This window comes from Mus caroli, unplaced genomic scaffold, assembly GCF_978045245.1.
Source record: "Mus caroli unplaced genomic scaffold, Mus_caroli_1 scaffold_11, whole genome shotgun sequence".
Classification (NCBI taxonomy): domain Eukaryota; kingdom Metazoa; phylum Chordata; class Mammalia; order Rodentia; family Muridae; genus Mus; species Mus caroli.
In genome coordinates, this window is record NW_028227266.1 from 106,846,633 (window position 1) to 106,870,743 (window position 24,111).

Here is a 24,111-nt window from a genome sequence, read left to right on the forward strand (position 1 = left end):
TTTTGTGGTCCATGTGCTGCATCGTCTGCCGTCAGTGTGCAACCGGCCCCCAACGCAATGTGTGTTTGTCAAACCATGGAAGTGGGGCAGTATGGCAAGAACGCAAGTCGGGCCGGAGACCGAGGAGTCCTCCTGGAGCCCTTCATCCATCAGGTGGGCGGGCACAGCAGCATGATGCGGTACGACGACCACACTGTGTGCAAACCTCTCATCTCCCGGGAACAGCGCTTCTACGAGTCACTCCCTCCCGAAATGAAGGAATTCACCCCAGAGTACAAAGGTCGGTCAGTGGTCCTTTTTGTGAGAATAGCAATCTTTGACTGACTTGGCTCAGTTGTCCTGTGTTGTTTGCCATATGACATGGTTGACATCAGGGAGACCCATTGGTAGAGAAAAGCCTATTGTCCCTTGTTTGTGACACAGGTCTAGGGGGAAAGGGACAATTCTTTGATTCCTAGGAAGGATAAAGGGGTACTTTCCAGGCTTTAAGGTTGTTGAATAGCTGGTAAGGGACAGTGGTGCATGTTTGTGTGTGCAGGAGAGGGAATTTATGGAATATTCAGGAGCCCTGATGTAGAAATGTTTGAAACAGTTTGTTTCAGAGCTGGCTTTATAGAACAGAAAGAATCTTGTGGGTGTTTTGGAACCAGGCCACGATAGCATCTGTTCTTTGCACTCCATATATACTGTTAATTACTATTTGTTTGTTTGTTTATTTATTTGAGTCTACTGTAGCTATGTTCAGACACACCAGGAGAGGGCATCAGATCTCATTACAGATGGTTGTGAGCCACCACGTGGTTGCTGGGAATTGAGCTCAGGACCTCTGGAAGAGCAGTCAGTTGATGCTCTTAGCTGCTGAGCCATCTCTCCAGTCCCTCCATCGCTCTTCTAAAGACGAGGTTTCTCTGTGTAGTCCTGGCTGTTCTGGAACTCACTCGGTAGACCAGGCTGGCCTTGAACTCAGGATTAAAGAAAGGTGTGGCTCACTAATCACTACACTTGGCCTATTCAGCTCTTTGTAAAACGAGTTATTTTGTGTGTATTGGTGTTTTGCTTGCATGTATGTCTGTGTAATACATGTGTACCTGGTACCTGCAGAGGCCAGAAGAGAGTGTTGCATCCATTGGAACTGGTGAGCTGCTATGTGGGAGTTGAAAATTGAACCTTTGTCTTCTAGAAGAGCAGCTAGTGCTCTTAACTACCAACTTACCTCTCCAGCCCTGTTTATGAGTGCTTTGTTACATATCTGTGTGTATACCACGTGTATGCAGAGGTCAGAAGGTGGACATCAGATCTCTTGGAAATAAAACCGTGGTCTTTTGCAAGAGCGGCAAGTACTTCTAACTGCTAAGCCATCTCTCTGGCCCCATATACATTTTTATGACTGCCTATTCTAAGAGCTGTTTATTCGTTCAAGATAGGGTCTTAACTATGTAGACGCTGGCCTTGGATTCAAATCTCACAGAGGTCTACTTGCTTCTGCCTGCTGAGTGCTGAGATTAAAGATGTGTGACACCACACCAGGCTATAAGTATTTATTTATTTATTTATTTATTTGATTTTTTTTTTTTTTTTTTTTTTGAGACAGGGTTTCTCAGTGTAGCCTTGGCTGTCCTGGAATTCACTCTGTAGACCAGGCTGGCCTCGAACTCAGAAATCTGCCTGCCTCTGCCTCCTGAGTGCCGGGATTAAAGGTGTGCGCCACCACTGCTCAGCTCAGCTGCTTTTTTTCTACTTTTTTTTTTTTTTTTTGGTTTTTCAAGACCGGGTTTTTCTGTATAGCCCTGGCTGTCCTGGAATTCAACTGTAGCCCAGGCTGTCCTCGAACTCAGAAATCCGCCTGCCTCTTACTCTCAAGTGCTGGGATTAAAGGCATGTGCCACTGTGCCCAGCCCAACTGCTTTTTTTAACTGAAGAATTTATTTATTTGTGTGTCTATGTGTAAGTAAATATATATGCATACCAGGAGGGAGCATTAAATTCCTCTGAACAGATAGCTGTTTGTGGGATACCAGGCCTGTTATATGGGTGTTGACATTTGAACTCTGATCCTCCTGATTACAGAGTAAGCACTGTTAATTGCTGAGCCATCTCTCCAGCCCTTGTAAAATTGTTTAGAACCAAGCTGGAGAGATGACTCCGTGAATAAGAGCATATGCTGTTCTTGTAGAGACCCGGGTTTGGTTCCTAGCACCCACCTGACAGCTCACAAGTGTCTGTAACTCCAGTTCTAGGGGATTCACTTTCACTCACGTGTGGAGTGCACACATAGTCAAAATTCTCATGCACGTAAGATAAAAATGAGAAAGCCTTTTAAAATTATTTTTTAAATTTAGTTGCGATTTTAGTCATGTTAACATTTTTACTTAGGGGAATTTCCATTTAGCAATCCAAGTAAGAGTTGACTTTAATTTTTTTTTTTTTAAGATTTATTTATTTGTAATGTATTCAGCGTTCAGCCTGCATGTGTATCTGCCTGGCAGGAGAGGGCACCGTATCTCATTATAGATGATTGTGAGCCACCATGTAGTTGCTAGGAATTAAACTCAGGACCTCTGAAAGAGCAAACAGTGCTCTTAACCGCTGAGCCATCTCTCCAGCCCCTGACTCTGAAAAATTATTATGGAAAAATATATAAAGTTTGTAATTTTGTTGTATACTTTAATAGCATTAGGTACACTGACATAGTTGTGAGGCTATACCCACTGTTGACTGTGAAATAGGTACTGTGAACATAGTATAAACCTCCCTGTGCTTTCTGTGTCTGAGCCTTGGAAACTTCTAGTCAACTTTCATTCACCAATAGTGTAGATATTCCATATAAATGAAATCATACATTTTCCTCAATTTGTATCTAGCTAATTTCACTTAGCATGTTTTTAAAGTCCATCTGTTTCACAGCATGTGTTTGAACTCCTTCTGGGGACTGGGCTCAGTGGTGGAGTGCTTACCTGATCCGAGTAAGGTCTTAGGTTTGACTCTAGCACCACAAATAAGACAAATGGTAAAAAGGAAAGATTGATTTGTATGTCATCAGGTATTCTCATACCATGGCATCCATACAGAAGGCAGAGGCCAGCCAGCCTTCAGGACTTGTTCTCGCCTGCCTCCATGTTGGTTGCGGTCGCAGGGATTTAGCTCCTGCCTTCAGACCTGGCAGCAGGTGTCTTTACCTGCTTTCCATCTCACAGGCCCTTTTAAAACATTTTTTTTTTTAAGATTTATTTATTATATGTAAGTACACTGTAGCTGTCTTCAGACATTCCAGAAGAGGGCGCCAGATCTTGTTGTGGATGGTTGTGAGCCACCATGTGGTTGCTGGGATTTGAACTCTGGACCTTCGGAAGAGCTCTTACCCATTGAGCCATCTCACCAGCCCTTAAAACATTTTAATGAGGGCTGGAGAGATGGCTTGGGGGTTAAGAGTACTCGTTGCTCCTTTTTATGATTATGATTATTATTAAATTTATTAATTTACATTCTGATAACAGTTTACCCTCCCTCTCAGCCCCCCTTCCCCATGCTCCTTTTCCTTTCTCCTCAGAGAAGCAGCAGCTTCCCGTTGATATCAGTCCACCTTGGCATATCAAGTTCCAGTAGGACTGGGTGCATCTTCTCCTGTAAACCTTGACAAGGCAGCCCAGTTAGGGGAGAAAGGAGTCCAGAGGCAGGCAACAGAATCAGAGTTAGCCCTTGCTTCAGTTGTTAGGGTTCTCACAGGGAGACCAAGCTGCACATCTGTTATATGTGTAGGGGGCCTAGGTCCATCCCATGTGTGCTCTTTGGTTGGTGATTCAGTCCCTGAGCCACTCTGGACCCAGGTTTTTCAGGTGGTGTCCTTGACTTCTGGCTCCTTCAATCCTTCCTCCAATTGCTGCTTTTAGAGAGCCCAGTTTCAGTTTCCAGCACCTACATGGAGGCTACAACTGTCTGTGACTCCAGTTTCAGAAAATCTGACACCCTCTTCTGGCCTCTGTGGATACTGCATGAATGTGGTAAATAGGCATGCACGCAGGCACAAACGCATATATACATGAAATAAAATTTTAAGAAATGACTGGGCGTGGTGCTGCATGCCTTTAATCCCAGCACTGAGAAGGCAGAGGCAGGCCAATCTCTTGAGTTTGAAGCCAGCTTGGTGTACAGAGCTGGTTCTAGGAAAGCCATGGTCACACACAGAAATCCTGTCTCAAAAGAATAATAAAGAGCCAGGCGTGGTGGCCCACGCCTTTAATCCCAGCACTCCGGAGGCAGAAGCAGAGGCAGAGAGGCAGAGAGGCAGAGGCAGGTGGATTTCTGAGTTCGAGGCCAGCCTGGTCTACAAAGTGAGTTCCAGGACAGCCAGGGCTATACAGAGAAACCCTGTCTGGAAAAACAAAAACAAAAACAAAAACAAAAACAAAGCAAAACAAAACAAAAGAACAATAACAATAAATAAATAAAATTAAAACATGGCAGATTAGTTATAGTCACATAATTCTGTCTTTTAGCTCTTATGAATAATGCTACATACAAAGACATGAGTCCTACTTTTCAGTTCTATATATATTTGAATGTATGCCAAGTCTGTATATATGTTTTTGTTCTTTTACAGTACTAAAGATTGAACCTAGGAATTAAATGGGCTAGGCAAGCATTCTATCAAGGAATTATATTCCTATTCCTTTGTTTGCTTGTTTTTTGTTGTTTTTTTTTGGGGGGGGGGGTTGGTTTTTCGAGACAGGGTTTCTCTGTGTAGCCCTGGCTGTCCTGGAACTCACTTTGTAGACCAGGCTGGCCTGGAACTCAGAAATCCACCTGCCTCTGCCTCCCAAGTGCTGGGATTAAAGGCGTGCGCCACCAATGCCCGGCTCCTTTGTTTTTAAGAATGCTAGGAAATATTTTATTATCTATATTCCCAGATCCTATTTATATTTTTATTTGTTAAAAAAAAAAGAGGCAATTTTTAGACTGCCCACTTCCAGGTTTTATGATGTTTTGTTTATTTTCGCCTCAGCTTTTACTTGCACTTGGAGTTGTGTCCACAGCTCTCCTCAGTCCTCATCCTTCAGGCAGTGCTTGGTCACCCTGTATTAAATGCTCTGCTCTGGAGACATTATCATTTCCAATTACAGAACCCCACGTGATTTCTTCAGAGTACTTCTTAAAATCTGTAATTGTTTTGTGCATGTCTCTTTACTTGGCAAAGCACAGCTAATGATAGACATGGAAGGACGTGTTTTCCTCGTCATGAGGATCTGGGGTTGCCTTCATATACAGTGGTGAAGCAGTGCCTCCCTTAATATCAAGGACTGAGCCACGGTTGTCTCGGAGGCCTTTTCTTCCGAGTCAGCATTTAACTGGGAGTCCCAGCCTGTGCAGATAGATATATTGTGAGTTGGAAAGAAAAAAGTAAAATTATTTTTCTAATGAATAATAGAACTCTTCAGCTGAACTATTATTTGAACAAAGGATTCAGAAAATTGTCCCAGGGAGTTTTTTGAATATGTATTCTGGACATAGAAAGGATAAATCAAGATGGGAGGCTAATAGAAACTATGGCTCTTTCTGGAAGAGTGTGATAGTTCTGGGGACAGTCAAAATGGACTGTAAGGGAGCTCCCAGAAAAGAAGGCTGTGGACTGGAGAGCGCTCAGGCTTAAACAAGTTCAGAAGACCATGGTGAGGGCTTGCTGAGAGACAGCCATGCACATGGACAGGTTGTGCATGTGAACCCCTCTGGGGCGTGAGTGTGAAGGATTTTCCTTCTGACAGGGCCCAGAGACAGATGCACTCCTAGCCTAGGGAAGGAGACAAGCGCAGAGGACAGAGTGCCTCAGCCCTCACTGTAGACGGTGGAGCTCTGTGTTCACCAAGATGTGTCATTGTGCAAGTTCCAGGGTACTTTATTATTGTGGTTTTGTTTTTTAAAAACTTCTTGATTAGATTTCTGAGTATTGTTTCTGTTTCTTGATGTGGAAGAAACTAATCTGGTTGACAAATACAACAGGAGCTGGAGCCACAGCTCAGCAGTTAAGAGTACTTTTTTTGGGGGGGAGGAGAGATAGGGTTTCTCTGTGTAGCCCTGGCTGTCCTGGAACTCACTCTGTAGACCAGGCCGGTCTCAAACTCAGAAATCCGTCTGCCTCTGCCTCCTAAGTGCTGGGATTAAAGACATGTGCCACCACTGCCTACCTTTAAGAGTACTTCCTATTCTTGCAAAAGACCCAAGTTTGTTTCCAGCACTCACATGGAGGCTCACAGCCCCCTGCAGCTCTAGTTCCAGAGGATCTCATGCCCTTTTCTAGCTTTGTGTGATAAACTTGCATACATGTGAGCAAACACTTACACATAGTAAACTAGAAACCAGGCATGGTGGTGCACAACTTTAATCCCAACACTCAGAGGCAGAGGCAGGTGGATCTCTATGTGTTCAAGACCAGCCTGATCTAGAGTGAGTTCTAAGACAGCCAGAGCTACACAGAAAAACTGTGTGTGTCTATGGTGGGGTCAGTAAAAATGGAAGCCAGGCATGGTTAGTGCTTTTAAATCCTAACATTTTCCAGGCAGAAACAGGTGGATCTCTGATCTGTAATTTGAAACAGTCCAGGGTTACATAGAGAGACTATAAAAAAGTACCAGGTTGCCGGGCGTGGTGTTGCGCGCCTTTAATCCCAGCACTTGGGAGGCAGAGGCAGGTGGATTTCTGAGTTCCAGGCCAGCCTGGTCTACAAAGTGAGTTCCAGGACAGCCAGGGATATACAGAGAAACCCTGTCTCAAAAAAAAAAAAAAAAAAAAAAAGTACCAGGTTAAAAAATGAAAAACAGACAATAGGCATGGTCACAAACCAGTAACTCTGTCACTAGGAAGTGGAGGTGGAAAGGTCAGTTTAAGGTCATCTACTTCATAGTGAGTTTGAGGCTAGCCTGGGCTATCTAAGACCCTGTCTTATAAAAATTAAAAAAAAAATGGAGCGAACAAATTATTCAATGGGATATAGTGGGGAAATTCAGGAAGGCATTTCACCTTAGAGACTCCAGAATAAAAGTCTGTGTGGGAAACTAAGAGAATACTGTGCTCATGGGGGGTGGGGGGGGGAGATACACACACACACGTGTGTGTATATATACACATATACACACACACATATATGTATATATATATCTATAAAGATTTATTTATTTTATGTATATGTGTACACTGTTGCTGTCTTCAAACACACCAGAAGAGGACATTGGGTCCCATTACAGATGGTGAGCCACCATGAGGTTGCTGGGAATTAAACTCTGGAAGAGCAGTCAGTGATCTTAACCACCGAGCCCTCTCTCCAGCCCCTGGGAAGAAAATACTTTATATATGAGCACTGTCTTGGAGATAGTTTGTTTCTTTAGGTGACACTGTTGGGCAAAAGGAGAACAGATCTAAGGATCACTGCCAAGCAGTGGGGTTATCTTAAAGCAATTGAGTAGATAGAGGGTTAATTTTTTAAGTATCCATCTTTTGAAAAGGATTTTATTTTTGTTTTATGTGTGTGAATGTTGTATGTCTGTGTACCACATGCATCCTTGGTAGCCCATAGAGCCAGAACAGGACGTTAGATCCTTGGAGTCGTAGTAAGAGACGTTTGTGAGCCACCATTTGGGTTCTGGAAGTTGAACCTAGGTGCTCTGCAAGACAGCAAGTGCATTTGAGTGCTGAGCCAGCTCCCTACCCTCTAAGAGTGCTACATTTTGTCTGGTTTCAATGTCATCTAGAAACATTTGTGAGTGGTAAGTAGTGAGTACTGAAAGCAGAAGGGTGAAGGAAAATGTAGAAAATAATTACAGATTTACCCTCCTTCAGAGGTAAGCAGTAGGTTGAGAGTGAATACGGTTGTCCATCTTTGGAAAATGGGTGTCTGCTCACCATCCTTCTTAATGGAGCCACAGTTGGATCAGGACAGGTGATGTCCATGTTTTGTGAGAAAGCAGGAGCAGACGTGGATTCCACCAGTCTTGGTATTTGTTAATCAGCTGCTTTTTCTCCGACAGGCGTGGTTTCTGTCTGTTTTGAGGGAGACAGTGATGGTTACATCAACTTGGTAGCCTATCCTTATGTGGAGAGTGAAACTGTAGAGCAAGATGACACACCAGAGCGGGAGCAACCTCGGCGCAAACACTCCCGCCGGAGCCTGCATCGGTCTGGCAGTGGTAGTGACCACAAGGAGGAGAAAGCCAGCCTGTCCTTTGAGACCTCTGAGAGGTAAGAGGGTATTGGACAGAGCTCAGTGGCACGTGCTGAATCCTAAAGATACCAACATTCAGGACGGTGTTGGAGTCCTTGTTAGGGTCCAAGAATCACTGAAGGAATTAGGGGAATTCTAGGGAGGGGTAGGTGACCTTTATCCTGGTTGGTTGGCTCTGTTTCTAAGGGTTTCTGTACCACCATCCAGGTGGCATCCTTTATTGTTGTGTCCTTCTCTTCTTGGAGACCTTGGTGGGGGTGGGGGTGGGGGCACTGCTAGGATTTTAGAGTCTCTGTCTGTCATAGTATGTTAAATGTCATATTCAGCAGCTCTCTGACTGGTTTGAGGGCTAGCACCCACCTAGCATGTCTGAGTTAAACAACCTTTGCCTGTTCTTAGTCATCCGTTTCAAATTGTTCCTTGCAAACATAAAACAAGAAACTAAATAAAGCTCTAACCTTATAGTTAATTGCATCAGTACTTAACATGACTTTAATATATTTCTGAATATGTTAAAGGATATGATCGTCTATAAAGTTACTGATTATCAACTTTATTTATTTATTTATTTAGTTAGTTTGCTTTTTCGAGACAGGGTTTCTCTGTATAGCCCTGGCTGTACTGGAACTCACTTTGTAGACCAGGCTGTCCTCGAACTCAGAAATCCGCCTGCCTCTGCCTCCCAAGTGCTGGAATTAAAGGCGTGCGCCACCATGCCCGGTGGTTCTTAACCTTTTTAATGCTGTAAACCTCTCAAACTGTCTATAAATTAACAGATTTCTTAATTTTTATTCCTAGTATTATTACCATAATTTACAGTGTTAATATATTTTGACATAATAAAAAGACAAAGCTGAAACAGATAAAAAGACCTCAAGAATGTATATCTAATTGACATTACACTGCATTAATCAATAGTTGTATTTTTTAAATGAAAACCTTCTGTTATCATATTTATTATTTTTATCATCAGATCTATAGCTATTATAATTGGGATTGCCTGAACTCTTTTTATTATAATTATTTTTCTCCATGGTTTATGACTTGATTTCTGTTGTATAATGAAATGTCCTCCATCATTGTACCCATCATGCACCAACAAAGACAATGCCAGTAAAAGATCTCTCAAATTGTCCCAGTGCTTTGTGACACTTTAAACAGTTCTCTGTCTATAAGATCATCAGCTTTATGCCATAAAGTTTGGCTGCCAACAGATTTTCTATATATGAACCTGTGGGGGTACAGCTTCAGTACCTCATTAAAGAAACATTTTAAAATCTTATCTTTTATAAGTCTAATTTTTTAGGACAAAAATTGCATAAAACATCCCAATTTAAAAGTCTCTTTAGAGACCTTGGTTGACTCATAACATGTGTCATCCTATGCCCAGGATGACTTTAACCCTGAGTTGTTTTAAACCGACTTTCTGTTACTGATACTGTAGATTATTAACTATATATCATAAATTATAAATCAATATTTTGTAACTAAGACATGTAGATTATACTAAACTTACATATTTAAGACTGGTCAGAAATAAACATGCAGTGGCCACATACATTTATACATTTAAAACAGACAATTTTTTTTTTAAGCTGTAATTTTAAGAACGGAATACCTTGCTACTTGTTGAATCCAGTTCTCACGGGCATAGATGTTTTGTAGCTGTCAGGTTACTTACCAGGGAGGCTGAGAAGCTGCTGACCCCTTTCAGAGCAGCCTGCACATAGCCCCTGGCTTACTGCCATTTTGATCCAGGCAGGAGGCAGGGCTCTGGGGACAGCACCAACTTGTCAGTCCCGATTTAGTCACTTTTTTCTAAAAATTCTTGAAATGAGTTAAAACTAAGTCAGGGGTAAACAACCATTTCTGCAGACCCAGGCGTCCCAGGAGTCAGAGTTAATGATGGAGGAGAGGCCGAGTTTTACAGATAGTGATGCGCATCAGTCCCCAAGGGTGGTGGACCTGCTGGCCACTCGTTCCTGCCAAAGATGGTTAGTTTCTCAACCATACAGTTACACTTAGATTTTTTTTGTCAGGCATTTGAAGTCCTTCAAGTGTAATTGGACTTGAACCTAGTCAATGGAGTGGAGCTGGCTGGCCGGCCCATGGTGTCTCTCAAAGTAAAAGGGGAGAGAGAACAAATAAATCACAAACATACAAAGCACACAATACGTCTGTAGGTGTTGGAAAAAGAAACCAAATGAAGCTGAAGGTGGCCTCTCCTGGTATCATGCCCCACCTATCAGGATAACTGTGGTTGGTGGAGTTCTCCAAGGCTCCCACTGCTACTGAGAGGTCGCTGGAGTTGGCCTCAAAAAAATCACCCTACACTGAACAGAGCAAAAGACAACTCCAAGCAAGACAGGACAAAAGACAAAACACAAAGACACAGGACACACAGAGGCACCTCAGCTCACCAATTGGTGGAGAACCAATTGCTTCCCTAAATAAACAAAAACAAAAACCTGCTCAACTAAGGGGGGGGGGAGCAGCAGCAATCCTGGATGAGCGCCCAAATGTTACGGTCCAAGAACCACTGAAGGAAGAACCCAGACTCAAGTAATATGCAAAGAAAGAGGGTTATTCTGCAGAAATTACCAGCGTGCAGGGTCAACCATTCATCAAGACAGCAACTTGGAAGTGAGCTCAAGTGAGTGCCGGAGATACAGGCATTTACAGCCATGCCTAGTTTTGTAGTGCTGAGGAGTGAACTCAGGGCTTCATACATATTCATGTGTCAACCAACAGGCTCAATTTAAAGCTGATTAGGGAAATTCCAGGGAGTAGTAGGTGAGTGATCTTTATCCTTACTGGTTCCCTCTATCTCTAGGGGTACAGGTGACTCTGGGGTTGGTTAGGGCTCTAGGAGCTTTCTAGAACCATTGCTGGGGGGCTGGGGACTTTCTAGAACTGTTGCTGATGAACTATTCTTGGCTCAGGCCAGATGATGGGGCAGTTCGACTGGCTGCCTGCGTGCTGTGGCTCTTGCCTGAACTGGTTTGTTCAGTTCTGGGAATCAGAAACTTATACCTAGTTCCTTGAACTGGCATTTTTTAGCCTGTCATGGAGTCAGCCTAGCTCAGTCCTCTCATCCTGACACATGATTAACATGGTTCCCAACAGTGGGGTGGAAGTAGTGTGGGGGTGGCTGGTGTTCATGGGTTACTCACACTGATACGGCCTCCCTGATGTATTTTACCACCTCAGTGATGTTGCTTTCTGGGTGTGGCTAAACCCAGTTAAGAGAAACTGAAACTCTGTCAGCTCTTTAGAAGCAGGGATGCCCTGGGTTCATGGCAACAGGTTATTTAACTTCCTCTTAAGTCTCAAACCTATAGGATGTCTGAGCATGAGAGTGGTGATAGACCATACAGACTAGGTTACCCAGTGGCTTTTGTTCAAACTCTGAGAATCTGATGATGATAGCTTTTCCATGCTTCCTGTATTTATACTGGGCATTGGTTTTTCTCAGAATTATGTCTCTTGATATTATATGTGTATTATTTGTGACATTAGTTAGCTTCTACCAAATTAAATATAATCTAGAGGCTAGAGAATAAAGTGTTGGCAGTCAAAGCATGATGATACATGCTTGTAATCCTAACACTCTGGAAGCTGAGGCAGGAGGATCATTGGGTGTGTGAACACAGCATGTGCTGCATAACAAGTTGCAGAATAGCTTGGACTCATAGTGAGACCATAGTGGGGTTGGGGGAGGAATGGAGTTAAGAATGCTTTCTACACTTCCAGAAGACCCAAGTTGAGTTCCCAGCACCCCACATCTGGCAGCTCACAAAAGCTCCAGGGCACTCAGTGTTGTCTTCTGGTCTCTGCAGCCACCTCCACATCCATGGTGCACACAGGCATGAGAACACACGCCTTTAATCCCAGTTCTTGGGAGGCAGAAACAGGAAGATTTTCATGATTTCAAGGCCAGCCTGGTTTACATGCAGAGTTCCAGGACAACCAGGACTACACAGAAGAAACCCTATCTTGAAAACCTGAGGTGGTGGTGGTGGTGGTGGGGAGAGCACAAATGAATCTGTTAGCATGTTGTCTGTACGGTTTTGTTGTGTACTCTGGTGGCTGGCATAGAATTCATATGTAGACCAGGCTAATTGAGAGCATACAGTAATCTCCCATCTCTGCCACTCAGATGCTGGGATCACAGCATGCTGCCCTCCATGCCCAGCCTTGTGTTACTTTCTATGGCTGAACACCCTATCATATGGACATACCATCTTTTGTTTTATTCATTCATCAGGGTATGGTAAACATAAAAGGGAGGCCATACCTGTGGGAGTACAGTAGCCTATGAACACCAGGCACTTCAACCCCTTGTTGAAAAGTCACTGGACACAGAGACAGATGTTTACAAGGATGTGGAGAAATGGGAACCTTCTACTTTGCTTGTGGAAAGGGCTGCAAAGTAGTAGAATCTTGAATTTCTAATCTTCTTGGTCCCACCTCCTGAGTGCTGAGTTACAGGCATTTACAGCCATGCCTAGTTTTGTAGTGCTGAGGAGTGAACTCAGGGCTTCATACATATTCATGTATCAACCAAGCTTCCGCCCTGCCATCAGATCACTTCATTCAAACCTGTGCCCTTGGGAGCTTGGAGTTGTTCAGGACTTAGAGCAGTCCACTCCTTTTACTTGGGCTTTAGGAGGTCCTGTTCATGTTAGTTAGGAAAACCTTGTGTGGTTGTGAATGTGTTTCCCCCATTGGGCTAAGTGTGCAACTGTGTCGGAGAGGACTGCACGTGCACACTTAGTTATGATGTGTGTCTGCTGTGGAGTATTCTGAGGGCTCCTGCCTGCAGAAGCATGTCCTCCACCTCATCTCCATCTTCCACAAAGGGCTTCCTCTTGACCAACAACTGTGGGGCCTCACTCTGGCATATGGGTGACAGAACATTCCAGTCAGTAGCTAGCAATTGATTCTCTTTTAAGAATTTTTACAGTAGGAGTTGTTTTGTTCTCCAAAGCGACAGCATTTACTTAATCATTGACGAAAAAGCCAGTGAATATCGATTTAACATCAGGGTCTGCTCTGAAGGTGCCATGTCTGTTCACAATGACCATATTCCTATTTGACCTGTGAGCAGAGATTCTGAGTTATACCAAAGATGGAGATTATTCACCAGGGCCAGGACTATGACTCCACAAGACTAGTAATGCCAAGTACTACAGGGCCCCCATCCAGACCTGAAACTTGTTTGAGTTTGCTGGGCAAGTGTTTCCTAAAGTGCACCTGTGTCTGCTTTTCAGAAGTGGGGAAGGGATGACCAGTTTGGCTGGATTCCTGTAGTTTAGTTTAGGAGAAGCAAGGTCTTTGCCCAGGTCTTTTAAAAAACATCACCTAGGTGTTCCAAACGCTTAGTGCTTAGAGGAGGGGTACCATCTTCAGTACATGCTAGACCTGCTGGGTGGTGGGTATCACTCCACAGCTGGATTTCTGGAAAGGCCTGGCTTCTGGAAAGGAAGGGTAACATTTGAAATGTCAGCAGTGCTCTGCCTCTGCTCTGTGCACAGACTTGCTCTACAGTCTCTAGGATGTGTGCTTCACTAGCAGGGAAGTTTCGTGGACTTGGGAGTGTGAGAAGTTGTATTGCCAGGCTCATCTGGACCTCACTATGTAGCCTTGAGCCTCTGATCCTCTTGCCTCTTATCTCCTGTCAGGATTACAGGCATGTACCACTGTGCCTGGTGGGAATGAGCCCAGGACCCCAAGCATGGTAGGCAAGCAGTCTATTGACCAGCTACAGTCTTAGCCCCTTGTGTGCAGTTCTTTTGCATATATGTGAAGTTGCAGTTGGGTAATCCTCTTTTAACTGGGAATTTTTTTTTTCAGGCCCCCTTCCTCCGTGTGTGTGTGTGTGTGTGTGTATGTGTGTGTGTTGGGGGGGTATAAATGCATATGGAGGTCAGTAGTTGACATTACTTTTCTACCTTATTCACTGAGGCAGTTTCAGTCAAATGCACTGCTCACATATGGCCAGGCTCCATATACTCAGCATGCTCCGGGCCTTTCCTGTGTATCATTCAGGGTTCTCTAGAGGAACAGAACTGATAGAATGAATGTCTATAATAAAGGTGATTTATTAGATATTAGAGTGGCTCACCAGATGTGGTTCAGCAGTTCAGTAGTTCAGTAGTTGGAGAATCCAGTACTTTTCAGTTCAGGAGATTGGATATTTGAGCTGGTTTCAGTACATGCCAGAATCCTGAGGAAGTAGGCTCTGATGCTAGTGAAGGAGTGAGCTTGTCGTCGGCTAGAGTCAGGCCAAGCAGGCAAAGACCAGAAGCTTCTTTCGTCAGTGTCTTTTACACCAACTCCCAGCAGGCAGGTGGCTCTCCCCACTCAAACCCAGTGCTTGGGTTTTAGTTAATTCCTGGTGCATTCAAGTTGCAAGAGTAGCCATCACATCCTGTCTTTGCGTCCTGAAGGTTGGAATTACAGCCTAGTCACCACACTCACATGGTGTTGTGACATGGGCTCTGGGACACCAGACTCCCGTTCTCATCCTTGTGTGGTGAGTGCTTACTGCTGGTTTGTTTTTAAATAGGAGTTCTCTGTGCTGCTCATGCCGATTTGGTCTCAAACGTGCTATGGTTAAGTGGTCTGCCTCATTAGCCTTCTGAGCATCTGGGGCTACCCTGTAAGGACACCAGAGGACATTTACAGGCCTATGTCAGCTATGTTCACAGCAGCAGTGTGCAAGGAAGGTCACTAGCCTTTGATACCTTACATAGCACTTGGTCTAGTTGTGGGTTTTGTTTTTTTTAAGATTTGTTCACATTTTTGTATTTTTAATTATATGTATATATGTATGTCTTTGTGAGCGTATATATGCTTGAGTTGAGATGCCCACGAAGGACACAGGGCATTTTATCTTCCTGGGCATAGTACAAGCAGTCATGTTGGTGCTGGGAACCAAACTCCAGTCTTCTTCAAAAACTGTAGCTATGCAGGGCGTGGTGGCGCACGCCTTTAGTCCAAGCACTCAGGAGGCAGAGGCAGGCGGATTTCTGAGTTCCAGGCCAGCCTGGTCTACAAAGTGAGTTCCAGGACAGCCAGGGATACAGAGAAACCCTGTCTGGAAAAACTTTAAATAACTAACTAAATAAAAAACTATAGCTACTTGTAACCACTAAGCCATCGTTTCAGTACCTAGTTTTCTTTACTTTTTCACTTTTTTTTTTTGTTAGTGGTGGTGTTTTGTTTTTTGTTTGCTTTTTAAAAACTATTTAAATTAAGTACTATTTATTATTGGATATTTGTTGGGGACAGGGTGTGTGTGTGTGTGTGTATGTGTGTGTGTGTGTGTGTGTGTGTGTATAATCTCCCCTTATATGTATATAGAGGTCAGAGAACAGGTTTGTGGAGTTAAGTCTTTCCTTCTACTGTATGGATCCTGGGGCTCTAACTCAGGTTGTCAGGTTTGTACACCAAGTGCCTTACCCTGTCACCGGAACCCAGAGTGTTTTCCTTTTACATCAACAAATGGGAAGTGTTATCAGACGCTGTAATTGGACAGGGTTGTTTTTCAGGAACTTGTCAGAGGCCCTTTACAGTGCCACCTGTGAGCAGGTTCTGGGTGACAGACAGGGCTTGTTCTAATTCTTCTCTACCCTGTGTCCCTAAAGGTGACTTCTCTGATCTCTTAGTGGTATGTGTGTTCTTCCTTCTTAGCTCCCAGGAGGCAAAGAGTCCAAAGGTGGAACTGCAAAGCCACTCAGATGTCCCTTTCCAGATGCTAGACAGCAATAGCGGTCTGAGCTCCGAGAAGATCAGCTACAACCCCTGGAGCCTGCGCTGCCACAAGCAGCAGCTGAGCCGCATGCGCTCCGAGTCCAAGGACCGAAAACTCTACAGTATCCTTGTCCACTGAATGGCAAGACTGTTTGGTTGCTATTGTAGTTTTGGTCTGAGGACTGCATCTGGGACCCACTCAGGCACAAGCCTTTCCTCTGCCACTGAACTCTTCCCCTTAGGCTCGAGACATAATAGTAGGTTTTATTATGAGATTTTTCTACATATACGTAATGTATTTAAATCACACTCAGATGCTTCCTCTCTGGTGTCTTGTCCACTAAATTTCCTCTTCCTGGCTAGCCTACTCTGGTTCTCTGTGTGTCCCAGGCAGCCTCACAGGGGCATGGGTTCCACTGGGGGGAAAAATTGCTCTCCTATCTACCATTGACTAAGTATGAATCCTCGGGGAATGATGGGCCCAGGAGCCCAAGACATGATGTTTGTTGATAGAACTGGCCTTGCACAGGTAACAGTGCTATTGCAAGTTCAGGGTTACTGCTCCCACATCATGGATTGTGTCCTTTCTCTGACCTCATTGTTACTGATTTTTTTTTTTTTTAAAGATTTATTTATTTATTATATGTAAGTACACTGTAGCTGTCCTCAGACACTCCAGAAGAGGGCGCCAGATCTCGTTACGGATGATTGTGAGCCACCATGTGGTTGCTGGGATTTGAACTCTGGACCTTTGGAAGAGCAGTCGGGTGCTCTTACCCACTGAGCCATCTCACCAGCCCTGTTACTGATTTTTAAAGATGTATTTATTTAGCTTATGTATGAGTACAGTGTCACTGTCTTCAGACACCAGAAGAGGGCATCAGATCCCATTACAGATGGTTGTGAGCCACCATGTGGTTGGTGGGAATTGAACTCAGGACCTCTGGAAGAGCAATCAATCAATGCTCTTAACTGCTGAGCCATCTCTCCAGCCCTCATTGTTGTTGTTATTGTTTTTAAATGGCTTTTGTTTTGATTTGTTTTGTTTTTTCAAGACAGGGTCTCTCTGTGTAATCCTGGCTGTCCTGGAACTTACTCTGTAGACCAGGCTGGCCTTGAACTCAGCCACTTGTCTCTGCCTCCCTGTTTATTGCTGGGATCAAAGGTGTGCACCACTGTTGCCTGACCTTAAAATGAGGTTCTATTCTTTGATAGTTTCATGTGTGTGTGCTCACACCACATTCTGTCCCCTTATCCCTCTCCTACTAGAACCTGTGCCCCTGTTTCATTTAAAACCAAAGAAAACCAAAAGAAACCTATTGAATTAAGGAGAGTGCTGGCATATTTGTGGATTTGGGCCATATACTAAATTAGGGTAACTTAGTGGCAGCCATATCCCTGTGAAAAATGACTCCCCTGCCCTAGCAGCCTTTACCAGTAGCCTTTCAGCTTTATGAGGATTAAGGCCTTGTGCCTCGGTCCCATTCTTGCTGGAATGCTGATGGGCCATGCCTGCCATAGCATGTGCCCCTCCCTCACCCAGGCTGCATTGTAGACATGCTCAGTTTTGTCCAGGTCTTGTGCAAGTCATATCAGTTACCACAGCTGCTGTGTGTCTGACTGTAGTGAGAACACTGTGGTCAGAGACAGCTTTGTGCATATTCCTTCCTGTCCTCCATAATGTCCCCTAGCCTAGAAGGAGTGATACAGCTGCCCCACTTGTGGCTGGACATTGGACGCTTATTCATTCTCTCCAAGATAGATTTTAAGTCTAGTACTTCCTGAAAATTTCTGTTGAGAATATTAGAATTTGATTTCCTCACTTTTTTGTAATAATGCTGCAAAGATGTCTTTCTTATTTCTTAGGTCTGGGCGAGTTACTAGACTAAGGCCTTGGCTTACTAATGGTGGCAGAGATGTGACCAGATGTTCTTTGGGCTATTGTGTGCATAGAAAGCAATACTAACACTAGATGTGGTGGTGTTCCCACTGGAGACGGGAGCCAGTAGTTCAGTGTCATCCTTGTTTTCTCCAGGCTGTTGAAGACTATCCTAGGACCATGAGACTGTCAAAATACAGACTGTGGAGGCTATGTGAGCTTGAAGATCTGCAGAGCTCAAAAAAAGCCAGGCTGTGCCTGTAACTACAGCACTGAGAGGGTAGAGACAAAAAGACAGGTTCCTGAAGCTCACTGTCTCAAAAAATAAAGATAGGGTCCAATGGAGGAGAGTCATCTGCCCTTCACATATGTGTATCCACACACCCACTACAACAAGTATATACGCCACACATACACCATAACATGCATACTCCAAAATTAAAAAATATAGATCAGTGGGTATCTTGTATACATATTATGGAAAATTATATAGACCATCGGTGGCTATACAAGGAATTCTCTGTGTGTCTCTCTCTCTCTCTCGTTTCTCTCTCTCTCTCTCTTGTCTCTCTCTCTCACCCTGGTTATCCTGGAACTCACTATGTAGACCTTGCTGGCTTCAAACTCACAAAAGTCTGCCTGCCTTTGTCCCCCAAGTGCTGGAATCAAAGGTGTGCACTGCCATGCCCAGCCGACCTTTTATTTTTTAAATATAATTTTATGTGTATGAATGTTTTGCCTGTAGGTGTGTATGTGTACCATATGCATGCCAGGGCCTGTGGAATCCAGAAGAGGATCTCCTGGAACTGGAATTAGAGATGTTTGTGAGCCACCATTATGGGTGCTAGCAGTTGAATCCAGGAATTGAATCCAAAAGCAACAAGTGTTCTAAACTGCTCAGCTACTTCTCCAGCCCCTAGGAATAAGATTTTTATGACAGGTGAATCTTGAAATCATTTTACTAGGCCTGAAATAAAAGGATTAATGCTGGAAATGTCCAGTAAAGTGAGCTGCCTCCAGTAGACAGATTTCTAGACACAGTGTAGAGGTCTTCTGAAGCGCGCCCTCAGTGGGCGAAGCTTCAGCTTAGGGAGGTGGACTGAAGCCCTGACGGGCATGCTTGTGTGGTGAAAGGGCAGTTCCCTTCTGCTTGCTTTCCTGGAGGTAGGCACTCTCCAGCCCAGGCTGACCTCACAGAGGTCTGCATGCCTCTGCCTCTAGAATGCTGCTGTTAAAGGTGTGTACCACAGTGCCCAGCCCCATTTTTAATTTAATTTTTGTACTTTGGAGACAGGATTTGAATATATAGTTCTAAGCTAGCCTAGAACTCACTATATGTAGAACAGGCTGACTTCAGACCTACATAGATCTACCTGCCTGTCTTGTGTGGGTATGAGTGCTGGGATTAAAGGTTGTGTGCCACCAACCCCTGGGTCTAAGATTTTATGGGATAGATATTCTAAAATTTGTTAAAGTCAGTCATTTGAAACTGCCTTTTAAGAACTTGTGAGGTGGCAGGCGGTGGTGGCGCATGCCTTTAATCCCAGCACCTGGGAGGCAGAGGCAAGCAGATTTCTGAGTTTGAGGCCAGCCTGGTCTACAGAGTGAGTTCCAGGACAGCCAGAGTTACACAGAGAAACCCTGTCTCGGGGGGAAAAAAAAAAAGAAAGAAAGAAAAAAGAACTTGGGAGGGAGTGGAGCAATGGTGGAGCACACCTTTAATCCCAAAAAAGAAACAGAAAAGACAAAACAGAAACAAAACAAGATTTTGTGAGACATGTGCAGTTTATACTGGAGTAGAATGTCACTTTTCTTTTTTTTTTCCTGAGACAGGGTCTCTCTGTGTAGCCCTGGCTGTCCTGGAACTCACTCTGTAGATCAGGCTGGCCTAGAACTCAGAAACCTGCCTGCCTCTGCCTCCCAAGTGCTGGGATTAAAGGCGGGCGCCACCACTGCTAGGCAGAATGTCACTTTTATAAAAAGTTTTAATTGTGCTTTTCTGGGTGGAGCGGACTTGGAGTGTGGTTGCCATTCTTCTTGACTCTGGCCCAGAGTTCCTCCTGCTTGAGAACGTGGTACACCACTTCAAGTACCCCTGTGTGCTAGACTTGAAGATGGGTACCCGGCAGCATGGCGATGATGCTTCAGCTGAAAAGGCTGCCCGGCAGATGAGGAAGTGTGAGCAGAGCACGTCGGCCACGCTGGGGGTCAGGGTCTGTGGCATGCAGGTGAGTCACCACTGCTGAGAGCCCAGGTGCTGCCGAGGGCATGGTTTAGGTTGTGCCCATGCCTGCCTGCCTGCCGCCTGTGCTCTCCTGGCCTGCACTGTTCCAGAATCGCCTCCTAAAAGGTGAGTCACCCGCAGGGCGCTGAGCTTGGTTTTGCAGGTGGGTTCACTGAGCCCTGCTGACCTCACTGACTCTGGCAGAGCTCCGTGTGCAGGCTCACTGAGAGCCTGCTACCCTGTCATGGGGGAAAGTAAGGCTTGTCTGTCAGCAGTGTTCCCAGTTAGAGTCTAGCTTGGAGGCAGGCTTCTAAAGTGATGGCAATAGGCCTGGTGTTGGCTTTCACAGCTCCATGACTGGAAAACCTGGGGTGAATGTGGTCTCCCTGCTCCGTAGGAGGAGCTGAAGAGCTCAGGTTGGTCAGAGCGCCTTCCAGATTGGGTTGCTTGGTTGCTTGGTTGGGGGTTGGTTTTTTTGTTTTTTTTTGGTTGGCGGGGGGCACTTTGTGGCCATCAGACCGTCCTGGTTCTCAACCTTGTTTTGTCTCCTGGGATTTCAGGTGTACCAGCTGGACACAGGTCATTACCTCTGCAGGAATAAGTACTATGGCCGTGGACTCTCCATCGAAGGCTTCCGCAATGCGCTCTATCAGTACCTGCACAATGGCTTGGACCTGCGACGTGACCTTTTTGAGCCAATCCTGAGCAAACTGCGGGGCCTCAAAGCTGTACTGGAGCGGCAGGCCTCCTACCGCTTCTACTCCAGCTCCCTGCTTGTCATCTATGATGGCAAGGAGTGCCGGTCTGAGCTACGTCTCAAGCACGTGGACATGGGGCTCCCTGAGGTGCCACCACCCTGTGGCCCCAGCACCAGTCCTAGCAGCACCAGTCTTGAGGCTGGCCCCTCTTCTCCGCCCAAGGTGGATGTTCGCATGATTGACTTTGCACACAGCACATTCAAGGGCTTCCGGGATGACCCCACTGTTCACGATGGGCCAGACAGAGGCTATGTGTTTGGCTTGGAGAATCTTATCAGCATCATGGAGCAGATGCGGGATGAGAACCAGTAGGCCCTGTGCTGGGCCTAGGACCCCCTCCTCTCCACCCACAGGCAGGGACCATTGCTCTGAACTTGCTGTGAGGACACACAGACTTGCTTTTAAAGGGTTATATTTCTCTTTGGTGTAAACTAAAAGAAATGTTTTTAGCTGTAGCCTGGAATCCATATATATAATGTAGAGGAGGGCAGAACATTTGTCCTCTCAGCCAGGCTCCTTAGCTCTGTGGCTGTGACTGCTGTGTCCAGGCTGTCTCAGGAAGGAAGAGGTGGCCCCAGTGGCCTTGACAGCAAAGAGAATGAATGCCTTGGACTTTGGTTTCCCTTGCCTAAGGCGTTTGGGATCTGCGGCTGTGGGGCTCTGCTGATGGTGAGGTGAAGCCCTCGGCTGGCACACAGTCTCCATGCCCAATCATCCCTATTTCCCAGAACTGGGGAAGGTTAAGTGCCCGAATCCTGAGGGCCTTCTTAGTTTGGGGCCAGTGCTTTGACAGATGCCTGGGGCATTAGAGGGCTAGCTGCACACACGGACTCACCCTTGGGTCTGATTTTGGCATGGGGCTGATCGGTGAAACTGAACTAAGACCAACTCAGCAGAGGGCAGGCCCTGGGCTCCCTAGGCACCCCCTGGCATGTAACCCTGTTCCTCTCTCCAGAACTCCAACCAGCCTCTCGCTGGGATCCCTGACCTAAGGAGTCCTCATAGCCTCCTATCCCACTAAGATGGGCACAGCTGTTTGCTGAGGAGAGCCAGTGTCCCGGGAGGCCTAAGGGCGGGCCTTTAGTGGCTCTGGCCCAGACAGTATTTGCAGTTCTGGGCTCTGGGTGGCATCCCTTCCTCACCTGGGGCAGCTGTGCTGCCTGTGGGTAGGCTGCTGCTCCCAGGGTTCAGGAACCGTGGTCCGCTCAGGGTCTTGTCTTCTCCAGGCCAAGCTCAAAGCAGCAGCCCTGTATGTGGTGCTCCAGGCTCTAGGCCTGGAGGGAGAACTTTAAACTTGTTTGCTTTTAGGGACATAGGGCCCTGGGCACAGGTGCCCAGCGTCTGCTGAGAGCTTTGTCTGATTAATCCTGGGGTTTGTCAGTAAGTCCATTTGTCCACCTGCTAGCCCCTGTTTCGTGGTGAGCTTTCTGGAGCCTTGTTGGTTAGTATATATTGATTTCCTTCATGCTTCCCTCAGCAGTCTTCTCCTTCCCTTTTCTGAGGTGAGTCTGCTCCTGTGCTCCTCAGCAGGTTCTGCTGTTACAAACCTGGTGGCCAAATGATTCATAATGGTGTTTACCTGCTAACCCAGTGGCCTTCTGGTGGGCCTGGGGTATGGCCTTCAGCACCAACAGTGGGTAGTGAAGGCTCGGGGTTGACCCTGACCTATTTGCTTTTATTTCTGCTACCAGTCCTTTCATGATAGAGACCTGCTGCTGCCTGTAACATAGGTGTCCAACAGGTTACACTACACCAGTCATTGCCAAGGTGAGCAACAGTCTCCAAGTCTATCACTTCTAACATGTCTCTGTTTTGGCATTTGAAGGTAATCCTGCCAGCCTTTGAGAGAAACTGGTAACGAATGGCATAATTTCCAGGTTCTTATAGATGCAGCCTCTGAAAAGGGTTCTGTGACAGATCCAAGTCAGTCTTCTGACCCTGGTGCCATTGGTGGGCAGGTTCCCATTCCTTAGGGCCGGGAGGCACGGCTTGGCCCATGTCTGCTTACTAACACCTGTCTTCTGTCCAGTAGTAGTGTTGCTTGAGCCATGCAGGCAGCAAGTGTTAATCAGCTTGGACACCTTTTCTTTGGCAGGATAGAAGTCAAGAGAGGAGTTTGGGGCCAGCAGAGACCTCCTAGGAATGCGCTGTACTTCCAATTTACCAGATTTTGGGAGGTGCTGCCCCTATTCTGCTGCTTCTCAAGTAGCAAGGGAGATGGTAGGCACTGCTCCTGCCACTGCAAGCGAGGAAAGGCTGGGATTTGCTGCTGCTCAAGGGCAGGGCCTCACTTTTCAGCACTTTTGATATCTGGAGGCCCAGCTCTGTTATCTGATAGGTGGTGGCAAGTGTGTGGAAACACTTTTACCACTGCTCTTCTGCCTGTCCCAGGCTAGAGCCCCGTCTTTTTCCTGACAGGTCCTGCCTTCCCAATCATCAATTTGGGACCACAGTGCAACTAGGGATCATGGGTTGGGGAGCTCACATTACCCCTTTCCATTGTATTTCCCGGGCCACGTCCATACCAGCCCGGGAGATGGGTGGGAGTGAAATGGGATGGGTGCTGCTGAAAGAGGAAGGGACCAGTAGAGCAACTTAAGTAGAGCAACTTCCTTGCCTGGGATTCCACCCCACTCAGCTGTGGGCCTGTGCAGTGGTGTGGGGATTCTCCTAGGGGCAAGGGACCTGGGCTCGTTCAGTATCCGCTGCTCATTCGCTCACATCTGGCCACGTGCACGTTCCCTAGATGCAAACTGCTTTGAACTTTACAGCTGTATAAGTTGGTTGTGTGTGTGTGCTCATTTTTAAAACTACATTTTAACGAGGAAAAAGGAGAACCTGGGGAAATTTCCTTTGCTTCTGTGAAGGAAATGTAAGATCTGGAATTCTGGAAATTGTTATCTGCTCCTCTTTCCTGGAAGCTACACACCCTAAGACCTGCGCCTGGGTGCATACGTGGCTCCACTGGCGCTTAGGCGCGCTTGCATTTTCCCCAGGTCTTCTGTGTGGTGGAGAGGAGTGCTTGGCCCAAGCCGGCCCTTTTCTGTACACCCAGCGCTACCTGCCCGCTTGTGTCCGGTCGTATACGTCAAAATAAAGCCTCTAGAAACTGAACTCTGTCCAAGTCTGTGTGAAAACTTCATCGCCTCCGGTTGGGCCGACATAGCTAGTCTAGGCGTCTAGGGATCGGGCTGAGCTGGGTCGGTGCTGACGCTGGGGGTGGGGGGGTGGGGTCGGGAGAGGCAGCACGGGAGGGGTTGGATAATGGGGGTCAGAGCAAGTGTTG

At 45.9% G+C, this 24,111-nt stretch overlaps 1 protein-coding gene across 2 annotated transcripts; it reads left to right on the forward strand.

Moving 5' to 3' along the window:
• Positions 1-8: 8 nt before the first annotated feature.
• Positions 9-23,939, forward strand: Ip6k1 (inositol hexakisphosphate kinase 1). Of its 2 annotated transcripts, none has more exons than XM_021171266.2 (5): positions 9-280; positions 8,013-8,223; positions 15,905-16,086; positions 19,896-20,071; positions 20,628-23,939. In XM_021171266.2, exons 1-5 carry the CDS (start codon positions 58-60, stop codon positions 21,135-21,137), a joined length of 1,302 nt encoding a protein of 433 aa, XP_021026925.1. In that variant the 5' UTR covers positions 9-57; the 3' UTR covers positions 21,138-23,939. The 2 variants fall into 2 exon arrangements, with proteins under 2 accessions (XP_021026925.1, XP_021026926.1); XM_021171267.3 differs by having other exon boundaries at positions 12-153.
• Positions 23,940-24,111: the final 172 nt, after the last annotated feature.